This window comes from Anolis carolinensis, chromosome 2 (genome assembly GCF_035594765.1).
Source record: "Anolis carolinensis isolate JA03-04 chromosome 2, rAnoCar3.1.pri, whole genome shotgun sequence".
Taxonomy (NCBI): domain Eukaryota; kingdom Metazoa; phylum Chordata; class Lepidosauria; order Squamata; family Dactyloidae; genus Anolis; species Anolis carolinensis.
The window spans coordinates 198,654,012-198,669,358 of record NC_085842.1 but is presented as its reverse complement, the minus strand read 5'-3'; the positions used below and the strand labels follow the sequence as shown (position 1 = coordinate 198,669,358).

At 40.4% G+C, this 15,347-nt stretch overlaps 1 protein-coding gene across 3 annotated transcripts in view; it reads right to left on the bottom strand.

Annotated features, from left to right (window-relative positions):
• The window catches only part of LOC100556496 (PH and SEC7 domain-containing protein 3), a 251,754-nt gene that overhangs the window by 203,592 nt on the left and 32,815 nt on the right, over positions 1 to 15,347 (bottom strand). The window contains exon 1 of one of the 3 annotated variants that reach the window (XM_062971515.1): positions 4,888 to 5,138. The exons of the other annotated variants lie outside the window; for them this stretch is intronic. Coding sequence (XP_062827585.1) covers positions 4,888 to 4,918 — 31 coding nt within the window. The 5' untranslated portion in view covers positions 4,919 to 5,138. Of the gene's footprint in view, positions 1 to 4,887; positions 5,139 to 15,347 lie in introns of those variants that run through there. 3 annotated transcript variants of the gene reach the window in all.

Below are 15,347 nucleotides of genomic sequence, written 5' to 3'. Positions count from 1 at the left end.
TGCATGAATGGATGAGGCAGGGTTAAGTGGACAACAAGTTAAACATGAGCCAATAATGTGATGTGGCAGCTAAAAAAGCCAACGGGATTCTGGCCTGCATCAATAGGGGAATAGCGTCTAGATCCAGGGAAGTCATGCTCCCCCTCTATTCTGCCTTGGTCAGACCACACCTGGAATACTGCGTCCAATTTTGGGCACCGCAGTTGAAGGGAGATGTTGACAAGCTGGAAAGCGTCCAGAGGAGGGCGACTAAAATGATCAAGGGTCTGGAGAACAAGCCCTATGAGGAGCGGCTTAAAGAACTGGGCATGTTTAGCCTGCAGAAGAGAAGGCTGAGAGGAGACATGATAGCCATGTACAAATATGTGAGGGGAAGTCATAGGGAGGAGGGAGCAAGCTTGTTTTCTGCTGCCCTGCAGACTAGGACACGGAACAATGGCTTCAAACTACAGGAAAGGAGATTCCACCTGAACTTCAGGAAGAACTTCCTCACTGTGAGAGCAGTTCGGCAGTGGAACTCTCTCCCCCAGGCCGTGGTAGAGGCTCCTTCTTTGGAGGCTTTTAAACAGAGGTTGGATGGCCATCTGTCGGGGGTGCTTTGAATGCGATTTCCTGCTTCTTAGCAGGGGGTTGGACTGGATGGCCCATGAGGTCTCTTCCAACTCTACTATTCTATGATTCTATGATTCTAAGTAAGGTTTCACAAAGGCAGTGCATACTATCTTCTGCATAATACTATGAAACTTCTTCAAAGTTTGGCCCCTTACACACAGCTGAATAAAATCCCACATTTTCTGCTTTCAACTGGAATATATGATAGTGTGGTCTCACATAACGCAGTTCAAAGCAGATATTGTGGGGTTTTCTGCCTTGGTATTCTGGGTTATATGGCTATGTGAAAGGGCCCTATGTTGAGCAGAACAAAAACAAATCTGTAAAATTCTGATACTGATTTCCATTCCCACCACTATATCTCTGTTCAGTTGTGGTTGCTCTTGTGTGCCTTCACGTTCCATTTTATAGCAACCATAAGATGAACTTATCATGGGATTTTCTGGGGATGAGAACAGTCACTCAAGGGCACCCAGTAGGTTTCCATTATCAAGTGAGGAATAATAACAACAATAATAAGTCCTGGTGGTGATTGGCACATTGGGTGCCGTGCCAAAAGATCTCAGCCGGCATTTGGAAACAACAGACATTGACAAAATCACGATCTGCCAACTGCAAAAGGCCACCCTACTGGGATCTGCACGCATCATCCGAAAATACATCACACAGTCCTAGACACTTGGGAAGTGTTCGACTTGTGATTTTGTGATGTGAAATCCAGCATGTCTATCTTGTTTGCTGTGTCATAATAAAATAATAATAATAATAATAATAATAATAATAATAATAATAATAATAATTTGGAAGCAATAGACATTGACAAAATTACGATCTGCCAACTGCAAAAGGCCACCCTACTGGGATCTGTGCGCATCATCCAAAAATACATCACACAGTCCTAAATGCTTGGGAAGTGTTCAACTTGTGATTTTGTGATACGAAATCCAGCATATCTATCTTGTTTGCTGTGTCATACAATGTTGTTGTGTCAATAATAATAATAATAATAATAATAATAATAATAATAATAACTACTTTATTTTTGTACCCCGCCTCCATATCCCTGAAGGGACTCGGGGCAGCTTACATATGGCACAAGGTGCCTAAAACAATGCATAAAATAAACGCACCGTACAATACAAAATAAAACCACTAGTATATAAAACAACAATTTGAACTCAGAACAGCGCCCAATAACCTATAGTGTCATTTGTCATAAAAACCTGGCCAACTGTAAACAAGACGGAAGGAAAGGGATAGTGCAAGTTGTAGGAACAAGGGAATGGCATAGGAGTGCTGTGCTGTATCTTTTTTTGTTTTTGTTTTTTCGTGTCAGGAGCAACCGGAGTTGCTTTTGGAGTGAGAGAATTGGCCGTCTGCAAGGACGTTGCCCAGGGGACACCCAGATGTTTTGAAGTTTTACCAACCTTGTGGGAGGCTTCTCTCATGTCCCCGCATGGAGCTGGAGCTGATAGAGGGAGCTCATCCACGCTCTCCCCGGGTGGGATTCGAGCCTGGCAGCCTTCAGGTCAGCAACCCAACCTTCAAGTCACAAGGTTTTTATCCCCTAGGCCACCGGAGGCTCCTGTGCTGTATCATAATTGCAGACCATTGGGCTAGACATTCTCAAAGGCTTGTCTAAACATCCAAGTCTTCAATTCCCTCCAGAAGAACAAGGTGGCGGCCTGCTTAATCTCCCTGGGGAGGGCGTTCCAAAGCCAGGGGGGCAACCACCAAGAAGGCCCTCTCCCTCGTTCTCACCAAATGTGCTTATGATGGTGGCGAGACCGTAAGAAGGGCCTCCGCAGCAGATCTTAACACTCGCACAGTTACATGGGGGGGATATGGTCATGAAGATAGGCATGGCCATTTAGGACTTTATAGGTGATTACCTGCACTTTGAATTGGGGCCGTAAACTTATCGGCAGGCAATGGAGCTGTTTTAATAGAGGCATCGTCCACTCCCTATAATTAGCTCCAGTTCGCAACCTGGCTGCCGACCTTTGCACCAGTTGTTTCCGGGCCATCTTCAAAGGCAGCCCCATGTAGAGTGCATTGCAGTAATTCAACCTGGATCACCATGTCCAAGTCAGACTTCTTAATCAGAATTCAACCTTAGTCTACAGAGTCATAGTCCAATGGTCTCACCTGAAATGCTCTCACCTCCACATTTCCAGGTTTGACTTTTATAGATCTGATAATTTGCAGATTTCATTAAAATGTGTTCTCTAGAATTCTCTATGTCCTTCAATATGATTCTATGGGATACATGTCAAACACATCGACCACAGACCAAATCTGGACCACCACATCATTTTATGTGGCCTAAGAGGCTTTCAATGCCAGGGCAACATAATTACATTTATACAATTATATGTATACAATTACAAATGGTCCTTTGGAGGCAACCATAAGACTTGTGTGGCCCTTGGTAAAAATGAGTTTTGGCATTCTTGCTCTTTGGTCAATTTCTGATTGACTACACAATTGCACTGGAGGACCTGGAAATATGTAGAGAGAGCACCTCTAGGGATTTCTAGATCCTCCAGTGAGATTCCATGGTTAGCCCCAGGGGGAAATTGACTATAAAGTCATGCTGGAGGGCCTAGAGATTACTAGTGAGATGCTCTCTCACATAAGAAATAGCTGGTTTTTTATTTGCTGATTTTTCCATTTTTATTTATTTATTTATATACCTTATTTATATCCTGCCTTTCTCCATCCCAAGGGGTACTCAAGGTGGCTTACAAACGCCACTATATAGTCCCTCAAACAGAAAAACAAAAGCATGAGATAAAATTAGGTTAAAATTGGGGGGGGGGGGGGAAATGTGGTGGTGCTGTGCTCCTAAGCCCAGTGAATGTAAAGGGCTGGCTGTAGTGAAGTAGATCAGAGATGGAATTATCAATCAGGAAATCCCAGATGTAAATCAGACCTCTTGCATGAGCTCACTAAGGGGATTTAGACCAGTCATACTGTCTCTGCAAAATGGAGATAACGATCTTCATCTACTTTACAGGGTCATCATAAAGATAATGACAACACAACAGAAAACACTTTATACACAACAAAGCTCCATACAGATGTTAGATACTATAATTCTTTCGTGCAAAACAGCATGGTGCTGCTTTAGTGTGAATTAGATAAGAATTAAGCAGGTTATCATCAACTGAAGGGGGGGGATAAATGCAACCTCAATTTCCAAGTTCTGTTATGTAAGTACTTTGTGTAAAATCAGAGCTGCACAGCTACAGCATAAAGGTACACACAATGTGGGCTCAAAAAAACCATTATTATTTTAGTCACCCCTTGAAAAAAGCTACTCTCTTTTAGAATGTCTGACAGAGTAGGCGTTTTAGTCTGCCGCAGCAAAACAAAAAAGTCCAGCAATTTTTAAAAAACAAAAGATTTATTCTAGCACAAGCTTGTGTGGACAGCAATCTACAAAGCTCATGCCAGAACAAACTGGATAAGCTTTAAATTGCCACAGGACTTTTTATCATGCCTTTGCTCAAAAGCACCCCACCCCCTGACTGCTGCTGGGCTTTGAAAGAGCCTAAAGCTTTAGGGAGCTTCAGGCTCTTTAAAAGTAACTCCTCCCTCATTCCCATCAAGCCACACCGCATCATGTCTTGTTAAAGCAATGGGCATATCCCGTCAATCTTTCTTCCTCCGACACCCCAATATAACTGAGTCACAGGCAACGCTCGAAACGGAGGAGTGAATTTAATTGTGACTATGCCGAAGACATGCAGGAAAATCATACGCAGTGAAAGGGAAATGAAGAAATGTTCCCCATATACACATGCACATCAGGTAACCATTTTGCTATGTTCCTCTCCCTCCCCCACCCCAACAACCCATTTAAACCATGTCTTTTTTTGGAGAAACACATTCATGCCTGGAGGTTAAAAAAGCTGCGTGAGAAAGCTGAGCCATGAAAAGCAAATATAGCCTGAAAGCAGCTGGTGCCTTTTCCTGATGACCGGTGCTGTTAAGAATCCCTAACTTACTGGAGCACTGGAAAAAAACGTGTTCCATTTTAGCGGGGGAAATATCTAGTCGGGGAAAATATCCTATCGAAAGCCAAACGCAACCACAGGCAGCCCTGTGATGGAATAATCAACCCCAGTCCAAGAAGCAAATCACAGTCTCAATCTCAGAAACAAGAAGACTATTTTACACACATTTGTGGGGTGCGCGTGTCGATAAAACCCTATCATCTCACTGAACAAATAGTTATCATTTTGTTGAACAGAGAGGCCGACTACTCACAGAGATTACTGTAGCTCCAGCAGTTACCCATTGGTCAATGAAAACACAGAGGTCATCAGTTTATCTAATAAGGATATCGGCTTAATTCAATTGCTGCCGTTCTAAGTCAACTGGAATCAGAACAGTTTCAAATTTCCTGGCAGCAGCAGCCCGACGCCCGGCGCTGCACACGGTGATGTAAATGGAAGCATTCAGAGCATTATGAAACTGGAGAGAGGACTGCAGTCTCATCCCAGGGATGGCTGAAGAAGAGATGAGCCCACCTCAGCAGCTTACAAGCAAAAGAGCTACAGTAAGCTCTTTAAAAAAACACACACACACAGCATCAAATGGATATGATTCTTCAGATGCCATTCATAATGAACATGAGTTAATTTTACTCTTCCTCAGCATGATCGGGAACAGAAATGAAAGCAAACAGTGATGGTGCCATGTCCATTTATACCAGTGATGGAGCTCTGCCACAATTGAGTGTATTTTTACAATAAACTTATCCATGGAAACTTGGCTTGATGTATAAAAATGTAGAAAATAATTGCTGTAAATGCAATTACCATGAGGGTTAAACGCCAGCTACAGAAGATCTTGCCGACCGGAAAGTTGACAGTTCAAGCTGTGAGCAATGTGAGCTCCTGCCGTCAGCCTAGCTTTTGCCTACCTAGCAGTTAGGAAACAGCAATGTGAGTAGATAAATAGGTACTGCTTTAGCGGGGAGGTAAAAGGCGCCCCCGAAAATTATGCCGGTGGTTCGATCAACAGGCTCCTCAGTGTAGAAGAATTGAACAACAGCACCTCCCCACGGCCAAATCGAGCACAGCCTCCAGATGCAGGAAATGAAAGAAGAGAGCCTGTCTCCATTTCTGTATTATCTGTCTCTGTCAATTGTATAATGGCATTGAATGTTTGCCATATATGTACCTGTAATCCACTCTGAGTCCCCTAGGGGAGATAGAGTGGAATATAAATAAAATATATTATTATTATCTCCTTGATTAGTTATGTAAAGTAAGAAAGGTTCAAAATAAAGTTGTGCAAAAAAGAGGATTAACATTACAGCAAATATAAAGGGTGCACTGTATATGGGTAGCATAATCCAACTCCGTTGTTTTAATAATTGTGCAATTAATTTATCGACCTGCAAATGTGAGAGCACACAGCAAAATAAATAAATAAATAAATGGAATTATTTCTCTTTAGCAAAAAACTGGGCAAAATGACTGAGGGAGATATCAGCCACAGTGCAAGAGGAGAAAGAGAAGAAAACCTGACGGCCAAACTAGTTTGTGTGTGTTTACTAAACAAGTGTACACTGGTTTGACTACAAAGCAAATATGGGTTAAAAACTATGTTAAACCAGGATGTTAAACTATGTTAAACCAGCTCCTTCCACTTCTCACCAGTCACCATCACGATGGCTCTGAGTGCCACTTCAATCTCCCCTATCATATTTCTTAACACAAGTAGAGGAAAAATAACCCTAATGGGCTGCCAAGAAGCTCACAAGGCTTTGGCCATCTGTTTTTGCCACTGCTAACAATGGGGCCAACTCCTGGATCCCATTTCCGATACAGTGCTTCATAAAATCAATTAATCACATTTGTTCTTATTCTTCTTGTATCTATTTCAGAAGGTATGAGTTGCTACATCCAACCCATACCCTCTGAAGAATTTCCCCCAAATTGTGGATCTTGAATTAACTCATATTTAGTTCTTAATGTAATTCTGGGCTCTGCAGTTCAATAGAAAGCCCATAAACTCTGCAGCCCTTGCTGAAATCCCTTGTATTCTGGTTGGCTAATTAAAGTTCCCCCACAAGTGAAAACCAATTAGAGTGATGGGATTTGAATTAAAAGCTATGCATGCAAGATAGATTACACACAGTACATTAGCCATCTTACAAATAACAAAATCTCCCCATAATGATTGGCTGCAAAAATCCTGCAGCTCCTGACAAAAAACATTTGGGAATTGTTCCAGGCTGATTGCTGGTTACAAAGAAAAGACAGATTTCCTGAATTGGTATAAATGATGCTCCCAAATACAGTAGAGTCTCACTTAGCCAAGCTAAACGGGCCGGCAGAAGCTTGGATAAACGAACATCTTGGATAATAAGGAGGGATTAAGGAAAAGCCTATTAAACATCAAATTAGGTTATGATTTTACAAATTAAGCACCAAAACATCATGTTAAATAACAAATTTGACAGAAAAAGTAGTTCAATACACAATAATGTTATGTTGTAATTATTGTATTTACGAATTTAGCACCAAAATATCACGATATATTGAAAACATTGACTACAAAAATGGCTTGGATAATCCAGAAGCTTGGATAAGCGATGCTTGGATAAGTGAGACTCTACTATAATGCCAATAAAGAAAAGAAGAAGAAAAATGGACCATTTATATAAGGCGGCTGTTTATAAGTGGTATATGGAAGTGAATTTTCCTTCGGAGGGTTAGATTTCTGTCACCTCCTGTTGTCTCATCACTGTTCTTAACTGTGATCCATTTGTAAGTCATGTGTTTGTAATTTGGGGTCTGTCTGTATATATTTACAGACTTAACATTGCAGTCTTAACTTTGTGTACATAATTACAGAATTACAGTGAGTCTTTAGTATCCACTGAGGCTTGATTCCAGGTTACCTGTAGCTACCAAAATCCATGGATGCTTAAGTTCCATTACAAAAAAGAATGACGATGATGATGCCCGGTGGGTTAAACCGCTGAGCTGCTGAACTTGCTGACTGAAAGGTCGGCGGTTCCAATTCAGAGTGAGCTCCCGCTCTCAGCTTTAGCTTTTGCCAACCTAGCGGTTCGAAAGCATGTAAATGTGAGTAGATCAATATGTATCACTCCGGTGGGAAGGTAACGGCACTCCACGCAGTCATGCCAGCCACATGACCTTGGAGGTGTCTAGGAACGACGCCGGCTCTTTGGCTTAGAAATGGAGATGACCACCAACCCCCAGACATGACTAGACTTAACATCAGGGGAAAACCTTTACCTAACCTAAAATAGTATTCCTTATATAAAATGGCATAATAAAACTTTGCCTATTGGATTCCCCACTCCAGAATATTTTCAAATCATGGATGATTGGAACTCCCAGTGGCGCAGCGGATTAAACCACTGAGCTGTTGAACTTGCTGACCACAAAGTTGACGGTTTGAATCCAGGGAGCCGAGTGAGCTCCCGCTATTAGCCCCAGCTTCTGCCAACCTAGCAGTTCGAAAACATGCAAATGTGAATAGATCAATAGGCATTCCTCTGGTGGAAAGGTAACAGCGCTCCTTGCCGTCACACCGGCCACGTGACCTTGGAGACATCTACGGACAATGCCGGCTCTTCGGCTTAGAGATGGAGATGAGCACCAACCCCCAGAGTCGGACATGACTAGACTTAATGTCAAGGGGAAACCTTTACCTATCTTTACTATAAGTAGAGTATAACTGTCTCCTTTATATTACAGCAGTAATAAAGAAACAAAATCAATACAATACATGTAAAGGGAATTACATACTTTTCTGGTAACGCTCAATTTCCACTCCTTTCTGATTCCATCTTAGTCTACTACTTGCCGGTATATATTTGTGATTCAATTTTGGTGTTCATTCTAATTGCTGGATTGTGGTATGGTTTGATTTAGTTCTTTTGTATTTTCTTTTTCACTTCACTTTGGCTATCAGTTCTTTCCAATTCGAGACCCAGTTCCACCTATGATATCTGTTTATATACTTATTTTTCCTTTCAATAATAGAATCCTGGAGCATATAGTTGACTAGATATTCATACCATTTTTATTTCCCATTCTTTTATATTCTACATAAGTTTTTTTATGACAACTTCTGTGGTCACTGGTTCAACTCTAGAAACAATTGAAAAGGGCTGGTTATGACCTTTAAAGACTTATATGACTTGGATCCAGACCATCTGAAAGACTGTTTCTCTCCATATGAGTTTCCTTGGCATTTAATATCTCTGTTGTTGTTGTTGTTTATTCATTCAGTTGCTTCTAACTCTTCATGACCTCATGGACCAGCCAAGCCTGAGCTCCCTGTCGGCTGCTGCCACCCCCAACTCCTTCAAGGTCAAGTCAGTCACTTCAAGGATACCATCCATCCATCTTGCTCTTGGTCGACCCCTCTTCCTTTTTCTTTCCATTTTCCCCAGCATCATTCTCTTCTCCAAGCTTTCCTGTCTTCTCATTATGTGGCCAAAGTAGCAACATAATGTCAAGTTTGTAACTCTGTTTGTGTTTCTAAATACATTACAATTGTTTCCTCGGTTTCGCTTCTGATATGATAAATAAATAAATACTTCATCTTTGCCTCTAATATCCTTCCCTCCAGTAGAGAACCCCTTTTTCTGGTCCAGACAATCTGTCAGGAACATTTGGTAAGGATATGAGCATGTTCTTTTGAGTGATTGCTCCCAAATTGTAGAACCCTCCGCCTATTATTCTTCCAGCATTTGTAAGCAGGTAAAGAGCATTATATTCAGGTAGCCTTCAAGTGATTTAAGAGGTCTATTTAATATGGGCATTGTTTTTCATCCATTTCTTGTATTAAGATATACACCAGCCTCTGTATTCACAGAACAGCAACACTCAGTTTGACTTATCAATATCTTTTTTTAAAAAAAGGTGGGACAAACTTTCAAAGATGGGTTAAACAAATAAGCAAAGTGCCCAAATTTTAGTCAATGGGGAACTGACAAAATCTTGTAAAAAAAAAACGGGACCAAAGTTATCCCCTTCCCCATTATAGTTTTTGTTGTTAATAAAGGTTTTGAACAGCATCATAAGAAAGGCAGAAGACATCAAAGGTGTAAAGATAAAAGGACAAAGTTATAAATTGAAAGCCTTTGCAGATGACTTAATGATTTTTAAAGGACTCTTTGAACATAGGTAGAGTTCTGAACCCTATTCTGAAAGAATAAGGAAGAGTATCAGGATTTAAAATTAATGCGAAAAAATCAATGTTGACCAAGAATCTGACAAAAACGGAACAGAAAATCATTTCTGAGAAACTGGGTTTTCAAATTGTACAAAATTTTAATTATTTAGGTTCAGACATTTCTATTAAAGACCCAAAATTGTTTAAGGATAATAATGATTTAATATGGAAAGAAGTATTAAAAGATTTACATAGGTGGAAAGGTCTACAGCTATCTGTTATGGGTAGAATTTCAGCTATAAAGATGAATATACTACCAAAGTTGCTGTTTCTATTTCAAGCCTTACCAATTATATTGAAAGACATTGCACTTAAGCAATGACAAAAATACCTATCAACATTTATTTAGCAAGGAAAAAGACTTTATTTAGCAAGGAAAAAGAGTCAGACTCAAAGACGATAAGAAAAGAGGAAGTCTTCCTAGTCTCAAAGCCTACTATCATGCATGTTGTTTGACTTGGTTGAAGAACTGGTTGTTCTTGAGAAATGAACGCTTACTACAACTAGAAGGAGATCTGAAATTTGGGATTCATGCCTATCTCTGGAATGATAAAATAAAGACAGACTTTAGTTTTAATAATCACTACATTAGGAGATGGTTATTAAATGTGTGGAATAAGTATAAGAAAAGATATTACAGAAGAAATGAAATGAAAAGAGAAGCATTCGCCTTTGTTTGTGTTTGTGTGTATATGATTGCAAAGGCATTGAATGTTTGCCTATGTATGTAAATGCTGTAATCTCAGAAGGGCAGAATATAAATAAAGTGTATAATTATTGCTTTAATCTGTCTAAATAAAAAATTGCTCATTGAAAAAAGCTCTCTCTAGGCATTTTTTAGGTCTGGCAGCTCAATTCTAAAATATGCTTCCACTGGATATTGACCACAGAGTTGCACCGGTGAACCCAGAAATGCTAGAGAAAAGTTTTCTGTATGTATTTTGAGGTCCTCCAGAGCAATTCTGAATTTGAATATAACAATAAATAATTGTTGGATTATAAATATACTCAACCAGATTTCCACCTAACTTAGACACTGCCACTCCTTCAAAATCAGAGAAAAGCAAGCACGCACTACAATAGGATGGTGAACACATAGTCCTACAGATGTTATTGGACCACATCTTCCAGCGTCCCCCATCATTAGTTATGCTAGTAGTAATGAGAGGTTTATGATACATTTATTTTGACGTCTTTGGTTTGAAGGGTAGGAAGCCATCTTTTAAACTGTTTGTTTTCTGTGGGTGCAGGTGTAGATTTATCATTGTGTTTTCTATTTTTGTTGTAATTTTGGGTAGTTTTCTTTCTTACTACGTTTGTTTTGTGCAAGCAAAACATAATACATATGTATATGTAACCTATGATGGTTAGGGATGAGATCATCCAGAGGTATGGAGCTGAGTCCTATCAGTATGCTGACACCCAAATATATTTCTCCATGCCTTTTTCTTTTTAAACAGCTTTAGCTATGGTTAGCATGTCTGCTCTGAATTAATTTCGGGAGGAGGTAATGAGCTAAATGAAGAAGAATAAATGGAAACTGAATCCAGATAAGACAGAAGTGCTTGCCATCTCCAGAAAGTGATCTCCCTTATTCATAATTGTCTAGGATTGCAAACTTTTAGCTGATCAATTAGTTAATCAACCACATTAAATATATATATGTACTATTTTAGAACCTCGGTGAAGGTACTTTTGTAATAAGTGCTGGCAATGTCAGGTAGCTTTTATTTATGAAATTGCAAGTTAATTATCCAAGTCCCCTTTTCTTTTCTATCCTTCTCTCATTCAATCATATACCATTATCAAAGCAGTCCCAACATGTGTGGCCTTGCACTCAGAATGAACATTTCTCTGCTGACCCCAGTGTCTGTTATCACTTCGGAGTGAGTCTTCAAGGTCTCAGAGCAGACTCCCTCAGTGCTTTTACCTTGAGATTCAGATATGCTAATGGTCACATCCCGGCTCTGGTCACATCCCGGCTGGATTACTGCAACGCACTCTACGTGGGGCTGCCTTTGAAGACGGCCCGGAAGCTCCAGCTGGTGCAGCGGGCGGCAGCCAGGTTAATAACGGGAGCGGCTTACAGGGAGTGTACAACCCCCCTGCTAAGCCAGCTCCACTGGCTGCCGATATGCTACCGAGCCCAATTCAAAGTGCTGGTTTTGACCTACAAAGCCCTAAACGGTTCTGGTCCTGCCTATCTATCCGAACGTATCTCCTCCTATGAGCCCGTTAGAACCTTAAGATCTTCCGGGGAGGCCCTGCTCTCGATCCCACCTGCCTCGCAGGCGCGGCTGGTGGGGACGAGGGACAGGGCCTTCTCGGTGGTGGCTCCTCGGCTGTGGAACTCCCTCCCCAGCGATATCCGGCAAACCCCATCCCTCCTGGGATTTAGAAGAAAACTAAAAACTTGGCTCTGCGCCCAGGCATTCAGCGAATAAGCTCATTGGCTGATGTAATCGGGTCGCAAATCTGTAATTGTAGCAGTATTAATTGACTGAGGATGGTGCAATATCGCTGCCTTGCAGCGTTTTAATTTTTGTATACTTTTTATCATGTTTTAATTGTTTTGTTTTATAATATACTTGTTGCTGGCCCTCGTGGCAGAATGTAAGCCACTCTGAGTCCCCTCGGGGAGAAGGGCGGGGTATAAATGCATGTAATAAATAAATAAATAAATGTGGCACCTGAAAGGGGGGCACCTTGGTGTCTTCATTTTTAGGCCTCTTCCTGGGGTTACTGGGACGTTGATTCAGAAATTTGCATTGAATAGACCACATCAGCTCTATATTATTAAATATGGTTTTCTGTGGGCAAGCAGATGGTGACTACTGGATAGCATATGTTCTGTATCAGAAACTAGAGCTGATGTGGTATATCCAATACAATTTTCAGAATGAGTACCCCAAATAACCAAACCGAATCTAAAGTTGACCAAAAACTGATTCGTAACCTTTTTGGTACTAATGTTGGAGAGTGGTCCATGGTCAATTGGTTCCTGGTAAAAAAAAAAAAAGGGGGGGGGGGGTTGGGAACCGCTGCTCTAAATGTTCTGAAATCACAGGGCACATATAACTATACATCTGATGAAAGTGGATGGGACAGTTCTCCGGAACCCACCGATGTGCTACTCTGGAGACTTTAGACTAATGAAGCTTTGTCAAAGTGGTAATGATGGCCCTCCCCAGAGAAGCATGCAATTCACTGCCTCTTTCACTGTGACACCCAAAACAGCCACCTCACTTCCCCTTATGTGAAGCAAACACATACACATGCACATGCACAAAAAACTTTGCTGCTGGGTTGCCATGTGTAAATAAACTTGTCATTTCGGGATGCTAGCTCCCTCTCCAATCCTTTGTACTTATTTGTAAGAGAACTTTATGTGACTCATCTGTCTGTGGGAGGAATTCTCTTTAATTTTTTAAAGTGAAAAAACTCCTATATATATTTTTGTACACCATGGCCTTAATCATGCTTAACACCTTTAGCAGAGCCAATATTATTAGGTTTTAAACCTTAATAAGCAGGACTCCAAGCTTTAATCAAATCATCAGTGCAACTAATCACGTTAAAGATTTAATTGCATATTAAAACCCGCCACAAAATTAAAATCAGGAAGGGTGACAATAACAAAAAAATATGACAAGGTTCAATTAGGATTTCTATGAGGCTGCTAACATGCAGTTTTAGAACAGAAAAGGAAGCAGGGACATGTGTTTCAGATACGATTTTTAAAAATCATCATGGTTCTTTAAAAGCAAGAAAAATCGACAGTATAGCTATTAAAACACAAAAGTTTGTGTTTTTAAATACATTATAAATGTACCCTCAATTCGCTTCTGACACAATAAATAAAGAAAGAAAACAATGAAGATGTGGGGACGTTGTGTGGGTTTTGGGCTGCATGGCTATGTTCTAGAAGCATTTTCTCCTGATGTTTCACCTGCATCTATGGCTGGCATATGTAGCCACATATGCAGGAGATACATCAGGAGAAAATGCTGCTAGAACACAGCTATACAGCACGGAGACCACACAACACCCCAGTGATTCTGGCCGTGAAAGCTTTCAACAATACAGTTAAGATACTGATCAATTAAACTTTTACTTTATCAATCAGTGGGGTATCACTTTGATCAGCTAACATTGAGGACCCTATTTATCACTTTTTTATCCTTTTGAGAGCTAACACTGAGGACCTTTTTCAAAAAAAATTACAACAGTGCTGCCTTGTTAGTGTATTCTGGCATGAAATAAAGGTTATTACAATGTAGTAACTTTGGGGGTTTGAAAACTGTAAATTACTTTATACTTCTTTTCAATAGCTCCACATGAAACCTATATTGGTTGGGACATAAAGAAACTCATTGTAGCCAATTAGGAGTTGGTTAAACTAATTAACATATAGACGACTGAACAACTTCAAGTTGTTTAATCGATTGATATCACTACTACTAAATAATCTTGTCAAACTGTTCCCTCTCTTATCCTGTGTGTGTATAAACGTATTCTCTAAATTCCACAATTTGCTTGCTAATCATCGGAGCAGCCAAACCAGGTAAGTAGAATCATTTAGTCAAAGCACGTTCCAAAAACAAATATCATTTTAAAAAGGCTGCATGACACGAGCCAAGCGCTGTGAGTTGGTAAATATTTCTTACGAGGCACTTCAGCATTTTCCTCACTTAGAAAGCCAACATTTTTAGATTTTCACGAATGAATCAATGGACCCTTTCTTCTGTCTCCACTGTGAATAAATGCTCCTTTAGTTTTCTCTGACTCGACTTCTTTCTTCCGTTTCCAAAAGAGGGAGTGGGAGGCTTGTGGGGGTGAAGTAGGAGGGGGGACTTCTTCTATAAGCCTGCCAAATCTGCCCCAATATGCCAGGACAGGCGCCAACCAGGAACCATGCTATAAAGAAACTGCCCTACAAATCCCTATGGAAACCTAAGGTTTTTAGTCTGATGAAGCTATGGGGCTGAGAATTCTTAACACCCCGACCTAAACTGCAAATTCCAGGGATCCTTGAGATGGAAGCACGGCATTTAAAGTGGAATCATGGCACTATAATTGTGTAGTGAGAAAGGGCTCCAGATCTCAGTGAAGGTGCAGCAGCCATGTATTTTCTGATGCTGCATTCCACAGGAAATAAAACAATAGCCTTCAACACTTTGGAATAACATAAAAGAGAATGATCATGGTGTTTACAGTCATCCTGCTGTCATCTTAATTTTTAGGTTTTTGTACTATTTCAAATACCTTTGATGTCACAACAGAGTAGTAGAAATGAGCAAATATATCATAGGAACTGATGCCTTGTAATATATCATTCAGATTTTTAAAATTATCCATCATGATTTTCAGATTCCAAATACACATTAAGAGACAGTGCTGCCACAATCCCAATTGTGGATTGAATCTATATGTCACAGTAAGCCATGGTTTATGTCACCAATGACTTGTTGCTTTAGACACAAAATCACCATGAAGATAAC